General features: G+C 44.4%; 1 protein-coding gene across 13 annotated transcripts in view; it reads right to left on the bottom strand.

Moving 5' to 3' along the window:
• Positions 1–347: 347 nt before the first annotated feature.
• NSMCE2 (NSE2 SUMO ligase component of SMC5/6 complex) overlaps positions 348–26,169 on the bottom strand; it is a 242,248-nt gene continuing 216,426 nt past the window's right edge. For all 13 annotated transcript variants that reach the window (XM_088844891.1, XM_088844887.1, XM_088844886.1 and 10 more), the window contains 3 exons: positions 8,816–8,916; positions 8,336–8,442; positions 348–639 (listed from right to left, as the gene is read on the bottom strand). In XM_088844891.1, the coding sequence (XP_088701017.1) occupies positions 522–639; positions 8,336–8,442; positions 8,816–8,916 (326 nt within the window). In that variant the 3' untranslated portion in view covers positions 348–521. The remainder of the gene's footprint in view (positions 640–8,335; positions 8,443–8,815; positions 8,917–26,169) is intronic.

A 26,169-nucleotide genomic window follows, 5' to 3' on the forward strand; every position in this document is an offset into this window, starting at 1 on the left:
CCTTGCTCATCAGAATGTCAAATAAGAGCATTTACATATTTGGAACTGTCAATACACAAAGTAAAATAAGGAAACTGGCTTTGCTTTATACCTTCATGCTATTCTTTACTATCATGATAGAAAATACTTGCAATTGGGGTGTTTTTATGTGTTTCCATTTCAAACATCCCTTGCAAAAAATATATATTTTTTTGTTTGGTTGCTTGTTTGTTAAAACTATAATAAAAAACAGTCTGAAGGATGAGAAACAGAGAAGCCCACCACCACCCTGCCTATACCTCGGAAGGCACACACACACGACACACACAGAATTTAAAATTACAGAACACTTAAAAATAAACAATATAACAGATTTGAATGTTTATTGGAGCATAGAAAAATGCTTTCAAATACACTAAAACCTTCAAATTTACCCCAAAGTATGCAATGCAGCCAGTCGAAGTGCTTTGACAAGCATCACTCTCTATGGATGGCTGGGGTAGGAGGTAGGCTGCGGAGTCCCCTGCAGGCAGGGGGGTTTCCTAGTTGGACTGGCGCCGTCTCTTCTTGTTGTGGCTCTCAATCGCTCTTCTCAGCGCCTCATCCTGGATAAGGTCCGACATTTTCATGTCTATTTGGCTACAGCCGATTTTCGGGCAACTGTGAGAGATGAGAAAATCAAGTCAGGCCGCTTCACCTTTACACCTTCAGAATCAGCTTCTCTCCGTGCAAGAATGTTAAGAGCACACTTAAAAAAAAAAAATGAATGAAAAATTCTTTCAATTCCATAGGGTTTTACAATTGTCAAAAGTTTCACACAGATGATTTCTCATTATCCTATAATAACCCCTCCCCCCTGCCTTTTTTCCTCCAATCCCTATCATGCCAGCCCCCACAATTGGTAACCACTGGTCTGTCCTCTCTGTGAGTTTGCTTCCTTTTTTATTCACTAATTTGTTCTATTTTTAGATTCCATGATATCATACAGTGTTTGTCTTTCTCTCACTAATTTCACTTAGCAGAATTACCCTCCAAGTCCATCCATGTTGCCACAAATGGCAAAATTTCATTCTTTTTTTATGGCTGAGTAGTATTTAAGTGCGGACATTTTACCAAAAAGGGGGCAAAAATCAGGACTGATGTGCCCTCATTCACTAGTTCACCGAGTGCCCACCTGAGCCAGGGTCTGTCCAGCACTGGGGGCAATGCCCACTTCACGGCACTCACTTTCCAGTGGGGGAGAGAAACCATTGCTAACCTGCTGTATAGCGTCTTTAAGTGCCACAATGGCTAAAAAAGCAGGGTCAAGGGAGAGAGTGTGAGCCGAGGGGCTTATCTAGCAGGGGTCAGGCATGGCTCGCTAGGGAGGGCTTATCTATTAATAGAACAAAGGCTGCATGTGGCCGGGGCTGGGGCAGCGGCATGTGTAGAAGTTGAGGAGGCAGCTGCTTGGTATAAGAGCAAGGTCAATGTGGGTGGAATGCCCAGGGCAAGAGGGAGGGCATTTGGAGATTTGACTGGAAGTGCGTGGGACTTTGGATTTTAAATATGAAAACCCTGGAGGGGTTGAGATAGGGGAGGGATGAAATTTAGCTTACATTTAGAAAACATGACTCTGGCTGTTTAATGTGGACACAGGCAGAGAGGAAGCAGGAACTGAGGGGGCCACGCAGCAGCCGGGAGAGTAAGGGCAGCTTGGATGAGGGTGCAGCTTCCGGATACAGCCGGAAGTAGAACCCAGGGGGCTTGCTGACAGACCCAGTGTGGAGGGTAAACAAAGAGCTGAGCTTTGTTCAGAGTTTGGCCCGAGCTGAAGGGCCTTGGAGGTACCCTTTATCTCCACGGAAACAACTGGAAAACTAGGTTGGGATGGAGGCAGGCAGGAGTCCTGGCTGCTACATATTCTCTCTGAAGTGCCCACCAGTCCTCTCAGTGGAGAGGCTGAGTGGGCCGATGGAGACTCGGGGAGAGTTGCGGCTGAAGAAATCAGTGGGTGAGTCATGGTTCTGTTTAGATGTGGTCTCCTCTGAAGGCAGTGGGCTGGATGAAGTCACCTGATTTCTTCTCAACATGAACCAGACTTGGGTAGAGTAGAGTGCCCGGTTTTGAAGTCAAAGCCGACCTAGGTCTCCACCGCCTACTCACTTGTTATGAGACCACTGGCAGCTTGCTTTGACTTTTGGAGTCTCTGCATCCTCAGATTTACAGAAGGCACAGAATCCCAGCTTCACAGGGCTCCAGGCAACACAGTGCTCAGTAGCGTTCATTCCCTTCACTGCCTGTAGCTCGCATACCTCCGACACAGACGTGCGCATTCGTGCACTCATTTGACCCTCTTATGTGAGTGGCCCTATGAAGGGTTTGAAGCATCCAGCGTAAAATGCAAATACAGATTCCTGCCCCACACAGAGCTCTGGCCCAGTGATCTGAGACAACCCTCCAAAAAGCACAGATCAAAAATAACAAAAACAAGACAAAAGCTATAAACCAGAAGGGGAAGAAAGCTGACCATGCGAGGTCTAATCTGTCCAGCAGTAGAGAGCTCAACCGTGTAACACAGAAGAGAAACTTTTTCTTGGTCTTGAGTTTTGGACCAAGGCACCTTTCTATGAGAAGAGCATGAATCAATGTAATGAATAATATGCTTGCTAACAATATTTATATTTACTGAAATGTGTCCTGTATGGTCAGGTACTTGTGTTAGAATGTGAGGCTAGAAAGGTGACCATGGGAAAGAGGATGGGGGTGACTGGACCAGGTATGATGACTTGGCTTTGTATCAGGGGGTGGCTTGGAGGTGCTTGAGAAGAGCTTTACACTGGTTTAAAACACCCTGAGGTCTCAGAGTGAGTTTTTTCTTTCAGTATGAAAGTCAATAAGCTGAGATTATGAAAAGACGCTTTCCTGACTTTGGAAAAGGCGTTTCTCACCACTTGACCTTCTGTGACATGGAGATGCAGCTTGAACTCAGTGGCTGAGATGACCCTCAAGCTGATGCTTATCAACTCATCTGATCATGTGCTCTGACTGCCCTGCCTGGCTGGAGTCCCCCTGCCCCCCCACCCGCCACCTCCCCTCCCCAGGACAAAGTCTTTAACACCAATAGCCAGACAGTGAATAAGCTGTTTTAGGGAAGTGGAGAGTGAGGTGGGGAGAACTTCCTGATGACATCAGTGGTTTTAGTCAGTAAATGAGAGCATTCTGAGAATGTGTGATGGGATTAACCACACCGCTCAGCTGCAGAGCCGGCTGCACATCATCCCAGGGCTACCCGTGTCAGACAAAGAGGTCTGAGCTCACTTAGGGGATTAACTCGGGGGACAGAGGCATTAACCCAAAAACCCTCTCGAGGGGAGCCAGACGGCCTAGAGACACAAATATAGGCTCAAGTAACTGAGAGCTGGGCTCCAGCCTCCTGGTGGTGACACTCTGGGCAAGTGATATCAGGAATGGGCCTCAGGTTCTTCCTCTAACAAGGTGGAGCACACAGGGCTGTCACGAGAAATGAGCAGGACGCCGTGTGACAAGGGTCCAGGAGTTCACTCAGGTGCTCAGTAAGCCGGTTCCTGCTCTAGGACACTATTTGCGGAGGAGAGCCAGCCCCACCTACAGTGCTGGTGGGAGGCCAACACGCCACAATGCAGAGGTGCCGTGGGAGCATGGGGACAGGGCACTTTGTGTGGCAAGAATGAGGGTTCTGGGAAGGCTTCTTGGAGGAGAGGTTGATGCAGGAGAACCTTGTTTCTCACCCCATCTCAAATAAACACACACCAGTTTCTAAACTGAAGAGGAAAAGACAAGGTTCATAATGGCATGATACTGAATTAAGGCGCGCCTCCTCTGGTGAAAGAACACTCTATAAGCATTAGTGCATTCATACCCACGATATCCTGGTAAGCTAGAATAGGTGTGGCCACACCAGTCTTAAGCCCTCGCGTCATCACTGTGCAGGAGACAAGCCTACAGGCCTGGGAGGAGACGCTGGGTCCTGAACTCAGGTCACTGACAGGGCAGAACATTCCAGCGCAGCAGCGGGCAAGCGTGTGTCTACTGAACAAAGGGACCTGGGTCTCAGAGGTCCCAGAGGCTGTGGGGAACCTTGGCTTCAGCATTAGCACAAACGTACAGGATTCTGGGTCTTACGAGCTCCTGGATTTGGGCCCAAGCATTCCAGGGTCCACCCAGCTCTAGAAAGCAGGTCTGGAAATCTGAGCAGGATGGATTCTCATCATACCTAAACCCAGAGGGTAACTCGAGCCTACATCCTCTGCGTCTGAAATGATGTGTCACTGAGCAGTGAGGTAAGTAATACAAACATGAGCAGTCTCGACCTCAGTAACCCGGCTGCTATTTGTTTAGCGCTCTGTAGGCCAAAAAAGAGCTTTCTTCTAAGTGGTTTGCTTCTCCACTGCCAAGAAATTTGCTGGTGCAGACCTAGACTGGAGTTCCCCACTGTTCCTTTGATCCTGAAATACTGTGAGATGTTGCTCTTTTCATTTTACAGATGAGGAAACTGAGACTCTGAGAGGTCAATGGTTGGTTCATGGTTAAACAGGACCTCTAAGCACATTGCTGGAGTTCTGCTATTCAACGACACATTTCTGAACCTAACTGTCCTCTCCACACTCTTAAATGTGACTGTTTGCTGATACAGTCTCTGTTCTTTAAACCAGAAAGCAAAGAAATGACTATGGATAACTGGAAGTATCTTATTCATGTGGAAATCATAAGGCAGTTTTATTAGTAAGATAATAAACAGACTTGATTATTCAGAGATCTGCTTTAGGAAATCATTTTAATTAACAGAATTTAGTTAGGGTTAAAGTCTCAGCCGTTTTATTCTGACTTAAGCCCATGCAAAGAGATGTGTCAAGAGACCTCATGGACAGTAAAAGGGAGTCAGTGCTAGTAACACAGTGTACCTGGAACTCCTGTCTAACAAATCAGAGTTACCAACAAGGAGGAAGAACTGAGAAACTGAGATCTCTCAAACTGGGTGTGTCATGGACATTTTTAAACAAAGGGAGCCCAGACATGCTCATCGCCCAAACATGCATCCTGGGAGATGACAGTAATCCATACTTCATCAGGAACCTCTGGGCTAGGTTTGGAAGAGGCCCTGGGTTCCAACCTGCTGCCAAATGCAGTGCAGCTCATCCTCAAGGCCCTGTCAACTCCCCCCCACAGCCACTGGCTCCTGCGAAGCTCAACTCTCTAGTCTCTCTTCCACTCTCTCCCAGCTATGTCTCAGGCTGCTTTGTTGGAATCTTCTTCCTCTGACTGCCCTTTCAGAATGGCAGAATGCTTTTTTTTGTGGGTCCCCATCAGGTGCTCTGGGAACACAGTAAGCAGAGCAAAGCTGCATCCTGGCTTCACGTTGCTCAGAGCCAGGCCAAGGTCCCATCCTTGGGGGCTCTCGGTTGCCTGTCACAACTGGTCCAGAGCTGCACCTGGCAGATGTGTGGGTCTGACTCTTCTGTATCAATAACCTGTCAATCAACATCTCACTCAGAGCTTCTCCCGAGGTCAAACACCCACATTTTCTGCACCTCCTGGATACTTCCAAACGGCTGTATTGCTAGGGACCTCAAACTTAGCATGACCCCCTCATCATCCTTCCTAAATGCGTTCCTCTTACACACTCTCCATTGGCTAATGACATCACCATCCTTCTAGACACCCTGTTTAGGCATGTCAATCATTCTTCCACTTGTTCCCTCCAGCTTTCAGTTTTCTGTCCATCGTACCTCCACAATCATCTTCTCCTCAATGCCCTTCCACCTATGACTCTGGTCTCAATCCCAGCTCTCATGATCTATAACTTAACTACTACCATAGCATCCTCATTGACGTCTTCACCTCAGGCCTTTGTTCATCCATCCCTTAAATTGCTACTGGCGTAACTTCCTAAAACCCAGGTTGACTCACATATTCCCTCAAAACCCTACAGAACAATGATGGCAAGAAAGATGAGGAGGACAGGATAATGTTTACTTACCACATGACAGGTGCTTTCAGTGCTTTCTGTATATCTTATTCAAGTTTCAAACATACCACGGAGGCAATTTACAGCTCTGACCGTCAATTTATAGATGAGGAAACTAATGAAATCATAACATTTAACGTCCTCTGCGATGAGTACAGAACAGAGGGAATTTACACACACCACTCCCCTCTTACTAGAGCCCAGAGCATCCTTCCCATCACCCTCTAACAAACAATAATTGCACCTGTATCCACTATTCCCCAAGTGGAACAGACTCTGAATGTGGCGAGCCTCTTGGCTGGATAGACTCTTCTTCACTTTTCTCTGAAATCCTTTTCATTTTTCAAGGCCTAGCAAAAGTACTACCTTTGCTGTAAACCTCCCAGATGTCCTCCACTTGGACTTCACTGTATTACTAAGCTATGAGAATCTGCGGTGTTCATGCAATCTGCATCCAACTTATAGAAAAGTATGGCAAAAAAATACCCACACTTTCTAAACGCTGGGTGTTACTCAAGAGCTTCCAAACGTCATTTACAATTCAGAAAATTCAAAGGACATTAGAAAGTCAAAGTATGTAATCAAGAAGATGTGTTTCAGTGCAAGTCTGTTCTGGAGTCGCTCCCACCCCTCCTGGGACTTGGGAGAAATGTGCTTTGTTTTCAGTACCTGTCCCTTCCAAATCTGGCTTGAGGAGAATATCACAAACTTTAAGGAAGAAGAGCTGTGAAATAGAACTATCTGGGAAGGCCTATTCTTAGCAGTTATGTTAACAAATTAAAATTTTGCTTTTCAGAGAATAAACATAGAAAAAAAAAAGGAGACACAGAAGGCTTAGATGACCAAAAACAAAGAAAATTACACTCAGAGGGAAAATGGAAGGTTCCCGAGGGAAATGGGACGTCTCAATTGTAAGGTGGAAACTCAAAACAGACAAAAATGTACTCAGACAATCTCGATTTTGCAACCATTAGGCAGGTTTTCGAGAATAAATAGGGCAAATTACTTGACTGAATAACCATTAAGATATCTACAGTCGCAAATGCCCTATCTCTAAGTCCACACCCAGATGAGGAGTGGTGGGGAATTCCAGTTTAGGTCTGGAACAGCAAATTTCTGGATGATGGAGAAGCAAAGTCACACATCAAAGGGACTGTTATCAAAGGTCCATTGAGAACTGGTCACACCTGCAATTCCATTCCTTCAACAGAGCTGTGATAAGAGCGCAAAAAATGCCAACCAAGTCAAAGCCAGGCTAGCCAACTCAGGCTTCCATGTCATTGCAGGGACGGGGCGGGGGTGGGGGCGGTGTGTGTGTGTGTGTAAAAAAATATATATACACATATGTAAAAGATTCGTGTGTGTGTGTGTGTGTAAGGGGTTAAAATATATATATATATATATACACATATGTAAAAGATTCTTTAAACATTCCAATTAAAAAGAAAATTTCTCATTGAAGTCATTCATGAATTTACTTAAACTGTTTGCAAAGTTATTTATGTAATTAAAGATATGAAAGTTTTTCCCAGACAATCAAATCTTGATCATCAAGACCAACAGAAACTCTGGTGGTCTAGTGGTTAAGACATCACACTTCCACAGCAGGTGGCACGGGGTCTGGGAACTAAGATCCCACAAGCCATGAGGCACAGCCAAAAAAAAAAAAAAGACCAGTGGATATGAATTCTTAGAATGATAACTTAATACTTTTTTAAACAAACTATCTGTATTGCAGAATCCAAAAAAAAATTTTTTTAAACCATTCCTTCTTATTGGAGTTAGGACATATAGAAAGGGGAAAAGAAATCTCTCCACATCACAGTTCTTTATTTCTTTCAGGCTATAGCACACACAGGGCTTTCCAAGTGGTGCTGGTGGTAAAGAACCCGCCTGCCAATGCAGGAGATATAAGAGACGTGGGGTCAATCCTAGGGTCGGGAAGATCCTCTGGAGGAGGGCATGGCAACCCACTCCAGTATTCTTGCCTGGATAACCCCAAGGACAGAGGAGCCTGGCACGCTGAGGCCCATAGGGTCACAAAGAGTCGGACATGACTGAAGCGACTTAGCACGCATAGCACACACAAATTTATAAAAATTCCTGTTATCTAATGATGAGAATTACATCCAACTCCCTTTTCTTGTATTTTGAAGGTGTGTTTGAAGCTCCTTCAGCTTCTTCCCGAATAGATTACTAATTTTTCCCCTCATGTGTTGTGTTTCCTGAAAACTGGCTTCTATGTTTACACTATCCCTCCGGGTGAATGGACTTCAGGGGAGGTTAAAGAAGCTTTCCCTCCAGCATAAACACACCACCTGGGACTGACCACCCCTGGGAAGGGCCACTTCCCTTCCTGCAGCAACTCACCAGGCCTTTTTCTTTCGCTTGTGCTTGGACTCAATCATGCGAACAACAGCTTCCTCGTCATAGGTGTGGCCACACACTTTATTTTTCACTGGTTTCTTCATTTCCATCTGTAATCAAGAAGACATTAGACTTTCAGGAATGATGATGACCAGCTTCCAGTAACTTCTTCAAGTCACAAATTATTTGGTACGGCTGTCGCCTAGACCTGGGGCTTCCGAGGTTTAACCTCCCCATCTCGTGGCTCTACGTAACTCTCAGGGCAGAGGATGCAGGGAGACCAGAGGCCTCAATGGCACCTGGCCAATGGGGCAGGAATATACTCGTAGATCCCTAAGGACATCATGGACTGCAAACTCTTTCCCAGGTCTCCTCCTGGACCCTCACCACTTTCCTTTCCTCCCTCGTCAACTCCAGACAGGAAATAAAGTCAGAAAGCAAATGGGACCTTTTTGCCTCCACGAAGCAAACTGCTTACAGTACCTGTGTAATGGGGCAGATGAAGTTGGTCTGACTTTGAGTCACAATCATATCTTCATCAACTCCTTCTGTGCTGTCAGACTCTCTGTCCGATTGAAGACCATCTAGAGGGGAAAAGGGAAGCTGGTGAGTCTTGTTGCTCTAATGTGCCAAGGACAGGGAGGGGTGGGAGGAAGGAGGCTGACAGATTTTCGGGGTCTCTTTGGTGTGCACCCCTGTGCTAGGCACTGGGATGCATATTAACTCTTCTGCAGGGGGAGGTGGGGCTCTGCCCATGTTTGGTAAGGAAATAAACTTGGAGCAGTGAAATAACTTTTTCAGAGTCACCGAGAATGATTCTGTGGGGGAGGACTGTTCAGTCATCAGGAATGTGGCTTTGGAGTCAGAAGGACTTGATTATCTCTGTCACTTCCAGCTGTGAGACCTCGGGCTAGCAAGGTCTTTGTTTTTTAACTTCTCTACTTTATAACTTTATTGCAAAGATTAAGAGGTGAAGAATTCCATGTCCTCTGCACAGCTCCTGGCACAAAGACACATTCAATAAATGGTAATTACTGTTGGATAGTACAAGGATTCTCAAATTTTGAGCTTAGAACCCTTCTGTACTTTTAGAAATTATTGAGGATGCCAATACACTTTTAAAATATGGGTTATGTTTATCAAGATTTGCCATGTTAGACATTATTAAGACTGAGGAATTTTAACATATATATTTATTAATTCATTTAAAAATAATATCCACATGACAAGCTAACATAAATGATATCTAAAAAAATTAAAAATAATTATATTTTCCAGGGCAAAAAAAGTTACAGATATTTTTGAAAATATCATTAATTTGTGACTTAATAGAAGGCAGTTGGGCTTTGATATTTGTGTATGCATCTAGCCTGTCATGATATTGCATCATGCAGCCTTGGGAAAATTCACTTATGAAAAGAAAGAGGGTGAAAAGGGCACATGACATCTTAGTATTATTATGAAGATAGTGTTGACCTCATGGGTACCCTGAAAGGTTCCCTGAGTACCCAAAGGGCTCATGGCCGACACTTTGGGAACTGCTAAGCGAACGCGTGGTAGGGTTGGCTTTGAATGTAATGTATTTGATTCTGAAATGTATGTACTTTTCATGGTCCTTGCCCTTCACCAAGGGAAACTAGGTGACTACATGACATTTGAATGGGGGTACTGACAGAATCTCACATGAAAGCCTTTATTTTTGGAGAAGGGAACTTGTCATTTTGCACAGAAAGCAAAGATCAGTAGTGTTTTAAACACAAGTGTGACAGTGCAGTCCTTCTTCCTCCTTTTCTCCTTTCTCCCTTCCTTTCCTCCTTTCATTCTGGGAAAATAATACAGACATTAAAAAATGCCTTGCTTTTAATGTGTGAGGGAAATCCTTTTCTTAAGCTGAGATGGTTCCACACAACTTTTAGTTCCTAGAACTGCGGGCCCTGGGCTTCCCCTTCTGCCAGATAAAGTGTCTGCTGGAAAAGCACCCCTGGGGACAGGAGAGGCTGCAAAGCACCTGTTCAAAGTCACCTAGTGAACTTATGGCTGAAATTCAGGCATTCTGCCCCCAGTTACTCTGGTTTTTCTGCTGGGGGTTTCTCTTTGCTTTAGTGACTAGTGCTATTTATACGCCAGCTGTTATTTTCCTAGAGAGAGGTCCCCCAAACAGCTCTTACTCCTTGAAGAAGGCAAGAGGGATGCCCTTGGAGCTTAGGACTTCCTGGACGGAACATTCTCTTTTAACCATTGGTGGTTAAGGTACAATGCCTGGCGCCTCTCAGCTTTTCAAGGGGTTATAAAAATGTCTGAGACCTTGAAAACCACGTATTGGCTTCAAAACAGGATTACTAAAAAAACTGAAATTATCAGTTTTAAAGGTCTACAAAATGTAATGTTGGGTTAACTTCATTAACAGTTGATTTGGTCATCAAAAATATTTCATTTGGAAGCAATATGTAGGCTGGATTTCGGTATTAATTTAATAACTCCCAAGTACGTGGAGATAACTGCTGAGAAATTAATAGCCAATTATAGGCTAAATCACTTAATTTGGAGCCAAACTTTTTCCAAACCAAAACTGAATGGATAAAAATATGTTCAAAAATATTGCCAGCAATAAAATTATATTGAATGTGAGGTTGCCAAAGTTTAGTATGCTTGCTGTGATATGAGCTGGGGCTTCTGAAATAACTTTCCTTAGATCTATGAAGGGTTTCTGTGCTTCCCAGGACCTATCATTAGTATTAAGAGCACAAGAGTCAGACTCTTAAAAGAGGCCTATTATCGACCCAGTGATTCTTCAGGTTGTCTCAAGAAAGCTGGGAAGGTAAGAAGAAAAGTCAAGGGGCAGGATTGGGAGCTGTTCTGATTCTTCGATTTACTTCACAAAGCCTCCTCTGGGGGCTGCTGGATTCCCTTTCAGATTATGCATTTGACAGTCAAAATAAAAGCACCTCTTTGTCCATTTCTTACAGGGCTTATTCTGAGCGGACAGCACATTTCTGACTATAGATGTTATACTGTGGAACTCACCAGAAAATATGTTGGGTGAATCACAGAGTTCAGACAATGTGAAAGACTACAGGTTCTCTTTTTCTTTCTATTTTTAAATTTCAAAAGGTAGAGGAAGCAAGAAAGCACAACTCAGATGCAATACCAACCACCAGGGAAGGCTGAGCAGGGAACTCAGAAGCTGTAGGTGGCTATCAACAGCAGTGATCGTGAAAGAAGAAGGTGACAAAGTGAGGCTGCGGAAGAACGCCAACAGTGAGTAATAGCCCATGAACTGAGAGTCTAAAAAGAGAAAGAGCCTCAAGAGCTAAACTTCTCTTGAGCTAGAACATTTCCTCACCCGAAATCTGTATTTATAGAAAATGATATCAACGTTGGGATTCTACAATGTGCTGAACAAAAGGTCACATCTGGCAATAAGTATCACTTTTTTGGAGAAGGCAATGGCGACCCACTCCGTTACTCTTGCCTGGAAAATCCCATGGACAGAGGAGCCTGATAGGCTGCAGTTCATGGGGTCGCTAAGAGTTGGACACGACTGAGCGACTTAGCAGCAGCAGCACACTAATCTCAGACGGTAAAGAATCTGCCGGCCACACAGGAGACCGGGTTTGATCCCTGGTTTGGGAAGATCCCCTGGAGAAGGGAATGGCAACCCACTCCTGTATTCTTGCCTGGAGAATTCCATAGACAGAGGAGCCTGGCAGGCTACAGTCCACAGGGTCGGCAAAGAGTTGGACATGACCGAGCAACTAACACACATACACACATACTGATCTACACAAAAAGACACTTTTTGATAAGCCCACTGAAAGGAAGATTGGAGAGAAAAAATAGAGATCGTCTACTAGAATCACAAAAGTTTTTAAATTGAGGTTTAATTTTGAACCTCAAATAAGGTTTTTAAATGAGAGAATAAGGATTCTCTCATTTAATTGAGAAAACGGAGATCCAAAGACATTACAGGTTTTGTTCAAAGTCATGCAGGGAGTTAGTAAATCAACACATGGCTCTATTTTCTTTGTGTGGTTAACTGGAATACTAAAACCAGTGGGCAGGTTCTGGAAGCCATCCCTCCCTCCCCCAGATAATTGTTTTGTTAATAATAATACCTCAAGTTTATTGACTGCTACATACAGCTACTGTGCTCAGCACTTTATATACATTATTTCACTTAATACTCACCAAACACCCAGGAACAACAGCTCTACTGATATCCCCACTGTAGAGACAAGAAAACTGAAGCCCCACAATATTTTTAGGACAAAAATAGAAAATGTCAGCATTATAATAAAGAAATAAGTGGATTAAATCAGTTTGTTACTCAAGAGAGCACAAAAATTTTTCTGATTAAGAAGAGAAAGACAAGATGATGAGTCACAGTGTTTTCCATGTACATAAACAAGGCATGTTGTCAGAAGCATATGTGCCAGCTATTAGCTTCCGATCAGATGGGCAGATCTCAGACCCACACCTGACATCCATGTCCGGGCCCAGGGCACCCAAATGAAGTGCTGAGGAGGGAAACCTGGGTATGAACTAACATTTATAGAGCACCCACAAGGGATGTATCAGGGTTGACTTAGTAACTTGAATGGGATTTTTTTGATGTCATAAAATAAAAACCAAAAGGAGAAGACACAAAAAATGCTGTAATAGTAATGAAGTAAACAAGCAAGGATTTCCAAAGGTCTGCGAATATTCCCCTGGAGAAGGCAATGGCAAGCCACTCCAGTACTCTTGCCTAGAAAATCCCATGGATGGAGGAGCCTGGTAGGCTGCAGTCCGTGGGGTCGCTAAGGGTCGGACATGACTGAGCGACTTCACTTTCACTTTTCACTTTCCACTTTCACACATTGGAGAAGGAAATGGCAACCCACTCCAGTGTTCTTGCCTGGAGAATCCCAGGGACGGGGGAGCCTGGTGGGCTTCCGTCTATGGGGTCACACAGAGTCGGACACGACTGAAGAGACTTAGCAGCAGCAGCGAATATTCCCCAGTGATGCAAGGTGAGGGGCTTGGTGAGGGCATTGATTGGATCCCCAAGATGGGGGTTCATGGTTGGCCAGCTGTGACCATCAGTGAGCAGCTGGATCCTCATGTCCATCAACCCCCTCGTGGTTCCCCAAGCCCAAACCTTTGGAATCATTCTTGATCACTGGATTCCTCTCCCTTCATTCCTGACATCCAAACCGCAGGCAAGTTCTGGTGACTGGTTCTAAACTATATTCCCTAAATCAAAGCCGAGCCTTTTCTTGTGATTTCTACTACATGTTAGTCCAAACCACTATGGCTTCCTGCCCAGACCTCTTTGGAAGCCTCCTAACTAGAAGCCCTCCTTCAACAAGGACCACCATCTACATGCGCACACCGCTGCCCACCCCGCCACTCCGACCTGCTTCTCATGGGGGCCTGCATGGTCAGCTCCTCGGACCAGTCCCCTTCTTGCCTGCTGTGCTCAGGTCACACTGGTCTTGTCTCTATTTCTGGAACATGCCAGGCCCCTTCCCATCTTTGACTTCTACACTAACCTGCCTGGAGTGGTCTTCCTCCTGATCATTGTTTGTCCTCCTTCTTCCCGTCATTTTAAAATGTCAGTTTCAATCCTGTCCCTTTGGAGAGGCCTCCTCTGACATTGTGAGCTAGTGAAGAAGACACCCAGGCCTTCTGTACCCCGCCACTCTGTGTGACAGCACGTCTCTGTCAGTGCGTCTTTCTTATCTGTCTCCCTCTCTTCTTCTTTCCCCCTCCCCTGCTCTCTTCCAGGAAAGCAAGGACTTGACTGACTTGTTCACTGACCTGCGTTCTGGGAAAAGAGCAGGGGAGGGGGAATAGAGAAGAGAGGGAGACAGACAAGAAAGACGCACTTACAGAGACGTGCTGTGCAGTCACACAGAGTGGCGGGGTACAGAAGGCCTGGGTGTCTTCTTCAGCTTACGATGTCAGAGGAGGCCTTCCCAGATTCTAAAATGTCCTTGGGCTTCCCAGGTGACTCAGTGGTAAAGAATCTGCCAGCCAGTGCAGGAGACTCAGGAGACACGGGTTTGATCCCTGGGTTCGGGAGATCTCCTGGAGAAGGAAATGGCAACCCACTCCAGTATTCCTGCCTGGAGAATCCCATGGATGGAGGAGCCTGGTGGGCTGCAGTCTATGGGTCACAAAGAGCTTGACACGACTGGGAGACTGAGCATGCATGCACAAAATGTCCTTGGCATGCAGTGGTAGGTGTTCAATAAACATCTCATTAGTGAAGTGCTTCATCCAACAAGGCAGGAGTGGGAGTATTTTTCACAAGGATATACTTTACATATTTAACAGATGTGGCCACACACACACGTTTCACCCAATGATGATTTCATAGGTTTTAGGCAAATAACAGAGAGGACCTCACTCTAGCTCAGGGTACAGCCTCGGACCCTGAATTCCATGTCAAAGGCAGGAAGTAAATGTAAGTATTACAATTATAGTAGGCTGTGTGGTAATTACAAAGGAGAATCCAGACATGGTTTTGTGGTCAGAAAATACACTTGGGCCTGGCCACACACAGCCCTAGTATTAGTCACTTGTCTGTCTTCAGGCAACCCAAATTTGGCTGACAGTTAGACAGTTTTATGCCAGCTGGGAATAAAAGTTGATTGCTATGTGCTTTTTCAATTAAGTCTGAACATTTTTCTAAAAGCACTTTTCTCCTGAAAGTTAGTAGCAAATATTCTACAAACATTTGCTGCCCGCTTGAAATGCTTATTGGACTGCCCGGATTATTTTACTTGCGCTATTCTGGGATGGCATATTTGGAGAGGTTGAGTTGGTACATGGAAGATCCCCTCCCTACCCTGCAAAAGAAGACTGAGTCCAAGCTGGAAACTCTATAGTTACAGCGTCTGCATATGTGTCTGCGCCAACTCCTGACTTGTTTCTCCCACCCAGCAACCCACAGCTTGGGCTACGAGTGGCTGCCTCTGTGAACCTGGACATACCTTAGACTCTGAATGGAAAGAAGTATGTCAGCAGGCTCAGTCCCTTTGGCTTGGAATTGAGGAGTGTGCACGCGCGCGTGTGTGCATGTGTGTTGGACACTCTGCTACTAATGGGTGTCCAGCTTTGTTCTTGGGGCTTCCCGGGTGGCTCGGATGGTAAAGAACCTGCCCACAATGTAGGAGACCGGGGTTCAATCACTTGGTCAGGAAGACCCCCCAGAGAAGGAAACAGCTACCCACTCCAGTATTCTTGACTTGAGAATTCCATGGACGGAAGAGCCTGGCGGCTACAGTCCATGGGGTCTCAAAGAGTCAGATATGACTGAGCAACTGACACTTTCACTTTTCAGCTCTTTTCTTAGTTTCTTCCTGAGACAAGTGGCCTGTCCTGAATGCTAGTGCTTCGGCTGGGCCAAGCTGCCATTGAGGGAATCCTGGTTTTGGTAACTTTGACGCTGGCTAAGAGCTAAGACTCTTCTGTCTGTGAACGGCTTTTGCAGAATTAAAATGCAGATGATGTCCAGATAGGGCAGACAGAATTAAAAATTTCCTAGGATTTTTAACCTTCATAGGATAGCAAAATTCAACAGACACAATTTCAACAGGAAAATATTCAACAAAGGTAGATTGAGTTAATAATCAAAACAATGAAAAGAACATAATAAGGATCCAATAAATGTTATTTATCATATATATATACACTTATATTTTACTATAAACCAATGTTACATGATTGTAAATTGTTGTTGTTATTGTTATTTTTTGTCTTCCCTGGTGGCTCAGATGATAAAGGATCTATCTCCAACGTGGGAGACCTGGGCTTGATCCCTGGGTTGGGAAGATCCCCTGGAGAAGGGAAAGGCTACCCACTCCAGTATTCTTGCCTGGAGAATCCTCATGGACAGAGGAGCCTAGTGGGCTACAGTCCATGGGGTTGCAAACAGTCGGACACAACTGAGTAACTAAGCACACACATGGTGTTATTTTTATCATTACTTTGTGCCAGGCACTATGCTTGATATTGGCAAAAAATAATCCTTGCCCTCAGGAAGCTCAGTCACACAGGACAGATATAAACAATGCAAAGCAGTCTTATGTGGGCTACGCACACACAAGATATTGTGGAAAGAAGCTCCCAGGAGTCAGCCTCTCTGAGGAGCTCATAGCTGACATGTGTCAAAGAGGAGGCTCTTTCAGCCACACTGTCTGATACAACTCTGCCGCCTCCTTAAACGTGAGCATTTCACTCACACCTGCCTCAGGTCAGCATTCTGATCAATATTCTTCCTTCTTTGGCTAGTTATAATCTATACTCATCCCAGATTCTACATATTTTGAAGAAGCTATACATATCCAGTGCTACTCAATCCAACCTGATCCAGTCCAAGCAAACCCAATACAACCCAACCCAATCCCTACAATCAATCTCTTTTCTTTGAAATCCTTTAACACCTACTGTATACACCATACTCTTTGAGCTTAAACTTCCTCATTATTCAGTTATTTTATGTGGATGAAACTTCTTTTCGGGGTAGACTGAAAGCTCCTCGAGGATAACTTGTGTGTGTTCAAGTCAAGCCACCTTAAGGCAAGTTGCATGAATTTAAACACCTGCTCTGTGCCAAACACTACACAAATGCCAGTGGAAACAAAGAGGGTTAAAATCAGGTGTGGTGAGAGAGACAAATACTTACACTTTGTGCAATGAGTGAAATAACAAATCTGTTCTGTACGAAGTACAAAAGTAACCTAGAGGCTCTTGCAAGGTGGGGTGAGGAATCGAGGTGAACCTCCCTGAGAGAGTGATGACTAAGCCAGGCTCTCCAGGGAGGTGTGATAAGAAGAGGTAAGGACACTCAGGCAGTGAGGATTAGTGTTTAGGAATGTGGGCTTGGGGACAGCCTGCCTGGGTTTGAAATCTGGTCCTATTACTTTAGTAGCTGGGTGCTCTTGGGCGAGTTACTTTACCTTTCTTTGTTTGTATCTTCTCAGCTGTGAGATGGAGCTTATAACTGTACCTCCTTCATAGAGCTGTAGGAGGATTAAATGGATTAACTTGTGAAAAGTTCTTAGAAGAGTGTCAGGCAAAGAGCAGGTGATCAATAAATACTGTTATGATGATTAATATTATTACCCAGAATTCGCATGGAGCTAGCACAGAGTGGGTACCAGTAACATATATACTCTGTTCATTAAAAATGATATGCTGAGGAATCACCCGAAGAGAAACCACCACATTGCTCAAACTGGAGTTCTGAATGGGATGAGCCTCCCATGCCCAGGGCAGAGGGAGACCTAAATTAGCCCTGGAGTATTAGCTGACCCAGCACTAGCAACATCTTAGGTTTCCCGGCCATGTTCACTTCCACGGCTCTTTCAACAAACCCCTCTGAAGATCTTGAAAGTATACTGATGAAGAGTTTCAGCTTACATCCTCCAAAAGAGCTGACATTTTCATTACATGTACCCTTTCATGTTATTATACACTTGTTATCTACTGTTATTTTAGACACATTCTTTGTCCTCTGCTGATGTCATGTACTAAATTGATCCCATTTCTTTCTTTAGTAATTTATTTTTTGTCATGCTGTGCAGCATGTGAGACCTTAGTTCCCCAACTAGGGATTGAACCTGTGCCCCTTGCTGTGGAAGTGCCAAGTCCTAACCACTGGACAGCCAGGGAATTCCCACATCCATTCCTTTAAATACTGTCAAAATATGTCATATGTCGAAACATGAGCGTTTTAAAGTAATCAGAACCCAAGGCATTTTACTGGTGGGACAAAAAAGCCAATCCTTTGAGATGTGGTCATATAATATCCATGTTAAGTCAATAAATACTGAAAATATCCTCAAATTCAGTACATGCATTCAGTACGTCTTATGCAAGTACAGAGAAGGTTTGATGCTCATCTCTAAGTTTCCAAGCAAAAGCAGACAGTCTAATGCACACATTCTATTTCTTTGCTTTGGGTAAGTAACTAGAAAATCACATGACTGGAAAACTGATTAGCTAGCATGGAGATGGTCTACAACTCTCAACTGTTTAGAGCCACAGAAGAGTATGAAGCAAGTAAACATCAGAAGATGAGAAAGCCCATTTGGGTTCATCTTACGTTTTCTTATTTCAGAGGGTTGTAAATACCACCCATCCAGGGACCCAACACAGTACAATGGGACTTATTCCTATATGCCTTCCAACCACTGTCTATAAACCATCTTGACTCGAGATGTCTCCTTTTCATGCTCACTGGTGCTGTCCTAATTCAAGTCCCGAGCACTTCCTATTTAGAACTTTGCAAAAGCTCTTTATGTCTTGCCTCAGTCTCTCCCCAATCTTTATCAACACTCTAGCTAGTCATCTTTTCAAACCATGGCCTCCCACGTGGGTTTGGTCCCTGGTCAGGGAACTAAGATGGCACACACCATGGGACAGTTAAGCTTGTGAGCTGCAACTGGAGAGCCCGTGCAACCGCAATGAAGGCACAGGACAGCCAAACAAACACACAAACAAACCCAAACAACAACAACAAAAACCAACCATGGCCTCCTCGGCAAGACGACAAGAGTTTTCACTACTTGGCCCAGAGTATATTCACCTCCCTCCTCAGCCCCTTTCCCCGTATCCATTTCAAGCTAATCACAGGTAGCTCGCAGTTGCCAGGCTGCTCTGCACCTCTGCCAGCCCCTCACCTAGCAGTGTGTGACCACCCTTCAAAACTCAGTTAACTTCAGTATTTCCTCTGTGAAGCCCCCAAGCAGAGGTGATTCCTCCTTTAGCCTCCAGAGCGCCTCTGCAGATGTTGAAATCGTTTGTTTACTTCTCCATCTTCCCTACTAGATTGTGAATTCCACGAGGGGAGGAACTCTGCCTTATTTGTCTTCATATCCTCAGGGTGCCAGGCAAGGTGCAAGAACTTAATAAATGTCCATTAAATGACTGGTTGCCAAAACAAGAGAATGTTTTGAATATTGTTATATATATAAACTGACTGTGAAAATAAGATGAAAACAGTGAAGAAGACTGTTTTGAAGGCAAATATTTTAGATCTTTAGATCTGGTCTTTGATCTAATTACCTTTTTTTCCCCCTGGATGGGAGGGGGTCATTACATTGTCTGGGTCATTCCACTCTCCATTCTCTGTTCCGTCTGTGCAAAAGCAAACTACCAAAAAGCAAGATGACAGGGGTTGTATTCTAAGAAACAAACTATTCTACATTATGTCTTTGTATCATCTCTGATTCTATTATTCCCTTGCCCCAAATCCTCTGTGTCCAGAGGAAAGTACGATAATCATCAGTTGTGAAAAATGTGTAAATCATCTTAAGTTTGCTGAGGTTTAGAGAGAGTGTACACACAGTGCCATTCAAGTACAACAGTTTTCATAATACAGAAACACTGGGGAAATCTAGATATTTGACAGACTGGGAATTTACATGAACTGTGACATCACCACTCAAAATCTGAAGGAAATGAAAAGCAATCTTTGTCATCAGAAAATGAGGTGGGAAAAAAAATGAAATGAAAACTATATAGGTTGTATGGTTAATTTATCTTAAAAAATGGTATCCAGAAAAAAGACTGAAAGGAAATAGGACAAAACACTGCAGTCCACTGTGTCCCGGTGACCTTACTGTATGTGTGAACTGCTAGTAAATGAGGAGTCAAGGACATTTTTTAACTTTTGAAGAATAATTACTTCGCTTGCACTTCTTATATCTAGTACTCTTTATGAGACCAAGTAATATTTAAGAAGTAAGTAGGGCTGATGGCAATGCAGATGGATGGATTTGTTTATTCAATTTGTCAAACTGAAACACATTATGAAACCAAGTCTAGAGATCATAATATTTCAAAAGGGAACTTTAAAATTTATAATTGCTCAACTTGAAAACTGCAACACTTCAGGTTTGGGTAAGACAGGGGCTATGACACCATTTTCATCCCTGATACATTTGAGATTTATTATCCTAACGACAGTTACAATATTTCAAACTTATCTGTTCCATCACAATGTAATTTAAATAACATCATGTCTTCCATCTCTAATTTCGAAACTCTAGAGAAAACAAGAATGAAATTCTTCTAGTGAATGCAAGACTTTAATAACAGAGTAAAGCCAGCACCAATATCATACTTTGTTTTGTAAAGCTTCTCAAAATAAATGATATATTTGAGCCTAAGGTAAGAGGCACAGAAGACATCTGCTGTGGGATAAAGCACAGGGAAGGGGAAGTATTTGTCTTACTAACTGAGAGCAGGCCCTGAGTCTAATCAGATGCGTTCCTCCATACGATTTATCCAGCACAGTAGTTACGAAATGCCCCGGAATCTGGCATTAATTAAATATGCTTATTTTTCCTTTTCCCATGTATCTGATGAAGCATATCAGGGTTTATTTTTGATCCATTTAAAAATTCTCCTTTATGGTGGCACAATGTAGTCATGTTTAAAAAAGAAAAAAAGAACAGAAAAAGAAAAGGGAATAATCCCCAAAGAATATTACCATATGAAAGAAATCAAAAAAGGTCAGAGCCTGAGAGACCAAATCGAGTGAGGCTTAACAAGCCTGTCAGCAGCAAAGTCAGCGAAGCCACCCAAAACACAGACCAGCTCCCCAGCCTGCAGAGCGCGCAGAGCCAATCAGGGCTTCCGAGAGCCATGGACCCGCAGACAGACGCTCTGGACCACCTCAACATCTGTTTTCAGTTTGCAGGGTCTTGTCTGAAGTTAGCCTAACAGAAAACATACCAGAGTTGGGGGGGTGGTGGTGGAATCCCTGCCAACTGGAAGGAAGAAGAAAAATGAGAGAGAGTGAGAGGGAATGGTAGAGAGAGATGGAGAAAGAGAAGGGAGAGGATGGGGAGGACGGGAGCAAGGGCTGAGGGCCCCGGGGCGTCCACACCATCCACGCCACACCACACCACGCCATCCACACCACAGCCCCGGGAAAGCCCCCGAGCTCACACACCTGGAACCAAGTCCCTGTCACCAAGCCTGCCTTCCGCTCCCCCGGCCCCTCCTCCTCCACTTTTCACCTTCTAGAAAACCCTCCCGACGTGCAAAGGAAGACACATGACTTTAAAACCGGGATCAGCTTAGGACACAGCTCTTGTGAATGTGTACAATAGATCTGAGTCACTGGTTCATTTTGTAAACATGAAGAAATCACACTTTTAAAACTTCCTCCTCCATGACATTCACAGCGCTTGACAATATGCTTGGCATGGAACATTGACTCTTCCTTATCCATACCCAGGGATGTCAGGAGGGATGGATTTTCTTTCTCACTGAAAGCTCACAGATTCCAGGGCAGGTGGCAAGTTCAGAGGGAGCTCGCGATGGGGGCAGAAGTGGGGCTGAGGTGGCTATGAACCTGGGCCAGGCCATGTAGAAACATACAGAACTCAGCAGCAGCCCAGGACAGCCTTTCACCAGCAGCACTGCCTTCCTCAGGGAAACCTTCCCACTCAGGGGCTCCCCCATCCACACTGCCCCCTCCCCATTTAAATCATTGGTATCTGTTTCTGCCACTGACTTCCTGGCTCACCCGTAAGCAACTCAAGGACAGGGACTACCTTTGCTCATCATCTCTGTAACACAGCACGTGGCCCATGCTAGGGGCTCAGTGTTGATACCTGGGGTCCAATCTGAAGGGGGGCTTACAAGTCACTCTGTTCACGCCTGAGTTCTTCTGCAGAAAAGTGGTTCAGCTTTGGACCCAGAGAAGAGCTCTGTAAGGCGGAGTATGTTAAGTCTAGGTCGAGGTACCACATGGTTCCACAATAAACTGGGGAAACAAGTGTTAAATTTCCTGGAGACGATCACTCTTCTCAGCTGTTTCATTAGGATACAGTGAAGATGAGATAAAATATTTTGCCTTCATTAGAGAAAAGGACCTGATCAACATCCAGGCAGGAAGAGAAACATCATGAGGAAGGGGAACCCTGGAGACAGTTTCTGAAAGGACAGAGCAGAATGACTGGCTGATCATGTTCATTTTCAAAGCGTTTGGGGGTCCAAGTTATAGCGCTGCCGCTTAGAGTCTGTGAACATTCTGATGCTCCAGAAGGGAGCACTAACGGGCTGAAAGAGCAGATGGGAAGAAGAGACAAAACTAAGGAAGAAAGGAAGGAGAAAAAGAGAAGAAAAAAGGACCGCAGAACTTGCTTTACCAACTCGATAGGGAAAGGAAACGATCTCAAATAACTACCTTACTGAGCTTCTAATAACGATGATGCTGTCTGCTGGAGGCACAATCTCCAGTCGACAGTGTGGCCCTCATCTGGATGGCAGGGAGTAGTGAGAGGGACCAAACCACTAGCACACACACCCCAACCCTACAGGTGGACAAGGCTATACCACAGCTCTCTGATTTCTCTGAGGACCATTCTCTTCGTTAGTGAAAAATTCTCTTGAGACAAAAGCCAAACCTGGGGTGGGATGAATTGGGAGATTAGGATTGACATATATACACTATTGATATTATGGATAATGACAAACCTAGACAGTGTGTTAAAAAGCAGAGACATTACTTTACTGACAAAGGTTCATGTAGTCAAAGCTATGGCTTTTCCAGTAGTCATGTAGAGATGGGAGAGTTGGACCATAAAGAAGGCTCAGCACCAAAGAATTGATGCTTTTGAACCGTAGTGTTGGCAAGATTCTTGAGAGTCCTTTGGACTGCATGGAGATCAAACCAGTCAATCCTAAAGGAAATCAGTCCTGAATATTCATTGGATGTACTGATGCTGAAGCTGAAACTCCAATACTTCGACCACCTGATGCGAAGGGCCGACTCATTGGAAAAGACCCTGATGCTGGAAAAGACTGAAGGCAGGAGGAGAAGGGGACAGCAGAGGATGAAATGGTTGGATGGACTAACCAACTCGACGGACATGAGTTTGAGTAAGCTCCGGGAGACGGTGAAGGACAGGGAAGTGTGGCATGCTGCAGTCCATGTGGTCAGGACATGACTGAGTGACTGAACAACTATTATAAAACAGATAACTAATGGGGACCTGCTGTATAGCTAAGTGACTTCAGTCGTGACTGACTCTTTGTGACCCTACAGACCCACAGCCCGCCAGGCTCCTCTGTCCATGGGGATTCTCCAGGCAAGAATACTGGAGTGGGTTGCCATGCCCTCCTCCAGGAGATCTTCCTAACCCAGGGATTGAACCTGCATCTCTTATGTCTCTGGCATTGGCAGGCAGGTTCTTTACCACTAGCACTACCTGGGAAGCCATAGCTCAAGGAACTCCTACTCAATTCTCTGTGATGATCTAAATGGGAAGGAGGGGGCTATATATATATATACATATAGGTCTATACACATATAGTTGAATCACTTTGCTTTACAGCAGAAACTAACACAACACTGTAAAATAACCATATAGCAATAAAAATTAATTAAAAAAAAAAGTTAAACATGGCGAGGCAGCTGGCTCGCTTTGAGGCCCTCGTTTTGAGGCCCTCAACCAGCAGCCCCGGGAGGGAAAAGGCAGCAGGGTATTCAGGACCTGACAGAGGAGGCAGGCTAAAAATACATAAAGGGTGAACATCAAGGAGGAAGGGAAATTGTGCAGGGGAGGTAATCAGCACACTAATTATAGGGGTCATAATTAGGAGCGATGGAATGAAATTAAGAAAAGGAAAATTTTAATTGTCAGGGAAAACTTGGTTGGGCCCTCAGTGAGGGAGAGATGGGTTTCTCATAGTCTTCACAGAGTCTGAAGGTCATTCATCTCTCCAGAGCTGGTTCAGAATGAGCTAGAAATTATTTAAAGGCAATTTTATTTTTGTTACCAAAAGTAGATGAGGTTACTTGATGACACACACAAGGCCTCTCATATTTAATTTTATCATTCTGTTCTCTCTTCTAAATTAAATTGTAAAATAGTTAATGGTGAAAAAAGAATATGACTATTTCATTCCAAAAATATGATTCAACATCTAAGGAGACTGAAACCGGCACAGTGAGAACAAGCGAGGTGAACAGAAAGCAGTCAAGCGGGCTTCGATTGACAACAGGTTTACAGAGGACGGCAAACTGGAAAAGACAAAGTACTGAAAGCACGGCGGGTGTCCCTTATTTTTCAGAACGAGTTCAGTTCCTTTATTTTTCAGAATTAATACGGAGATGGCAATTAGACTTAACTGATTATCGTCAAGACACTGTAAAGAGCCTTAGCTTTCAAATTTTAACCCAGTTTCAAGTCTGGCAGCAGTCTCACAGCTGTTAGAGCACTGAAACTTGCAGCCCTAAATAGGTTAAACTTTAGGTCATAAGAAGAGACTACAGTATTGAAAGCTCATAGACTGGGAGTCAAACGGCAAGAAAATCTGTTTTCTCTTCCTCATTTAGGAGCCCAAGGAATGATTCATGTAACTTTCATTGAGTAAATGTCTGCTGACAAAGACTGTTTCCTAGGCGCAGAGGATGCAAAGGCCAGGGGTTGAAAAGAACCAGAAAATATAAAACTTTATACTGGGGGGCTGAGTACCAGGATGGACATGAGTTTAGGGGGGTGGGGGAGCTTACAGCGAGGCTTCTAAACATGACTACAGGAGGGACAGTGGCACTGGAAAGAACCCTGGAGGAAGAGGAGGTGAGATGAGCAAAGGCAAAAAGGTGAGAGAAAGGAATGTTGGCTGTCCACTATCCTCGGTGGATGAGTTTAAGAGCAGTAACTCCAGTAATGGGTACAGGTTCCCTATTATGTAGATTACAATAAAGGAAGCAATACAAGCATCTTAAAGTCAGGCTTTCTGATATTACTGATACTTCTCCAGTATTATTACTCTGGAAAAAGGAATAAGTACTGAAAAAACGATGGGTTTCTCTTATTTTTCAGAACGAATTCAGTTCCTTTGCTTTTCAGAATTAATACAGAGATGGCAATTAAATTTAATTGATCATTGTCAGGATACCATAAAGAGCAGTGTAAGAATATAAATATTCTTATATTTGGCTGCACCAGGTCTCGAGTCTTAGTTGCGGCATGTGGGATCTATTTTCCTGACCAGGGATTGAACCTTGGTTCCCTGTATTGGAAGCCTGGAGTCTTAACCACTGGACTGCCAGGAAAGTACCCCCAGTATTACTATTATTACTTTAAAATATCCTAATATGTAAGCTGGGGCTTCCCTGGTGGCTCAGTGTAAAATATCCGCCTGCCAATACAAGAGACACAGGAGTGGCGGGTTTGATCCCTGGGTCAGGAAGATCTCCTGGAGAAGGAAACAGCAACCCACTGCAGTATTCTTGCCTGGGAAATCCCATGGACAGAGGAGCCTGGTGAGCTACAGTCTGTAGGGTCTCAGAGTTGGCCACGACTTGGTGACTAAACAACAACAACAGCAAAATGTAAGCTACCCAGCACGCTGTCTGCTTGGTTCTTCCTCTTCCACCGGCCCACCCACCACCACCATGGACTGAGAGCCTGCCATCTTGGTAGGTCCTCCATGCACCAAGATCAGCCAGGCCATGCAGAGCCCTTGACCTAAATGACTCACTGTCTGGCGTCAGGGGAGAGAGTGCCTTTAAAACACAGTGAGGTGAGTTCTATGAGCCTCAGCAATGGTTTCCAGAGAAGGAAGGGGATTCCAAGCAGGGTGGGGAGCTCCTGCTCCCCCCAGAGGCAAGAGAGATCCAGATGCATTTTGGGAGAGGAAGCTGGGAGTAGATGGGACGTAAGGAGACCTGATGACACCAGATACTGCCAAGCAGTGACCTTGCAGAGCAGCAAGGCATCAGGGAGCTCCTTAAAAATTTTCCTCTCCCTATGTGAATTACCTACATGTAACATTTTGGACAAGATTTCTCAGGATAAGTTATATCTGATGAGGTACTC

Source organism: Moschus berezovskii, chromosome 16, assembly GCF_049115385.1.
Source record: "Moschus berezovskii isolate FMDL1 chromosome 16, NW_MosBer_1.0, whole genome shotgun sequence".
Classification (NCBI taxonomy): Eukaryota; Metazoa; Chordata; class Mammalia; order Artiodactyla; family Moschidae; genus Moschus; species Moschus berezovskii.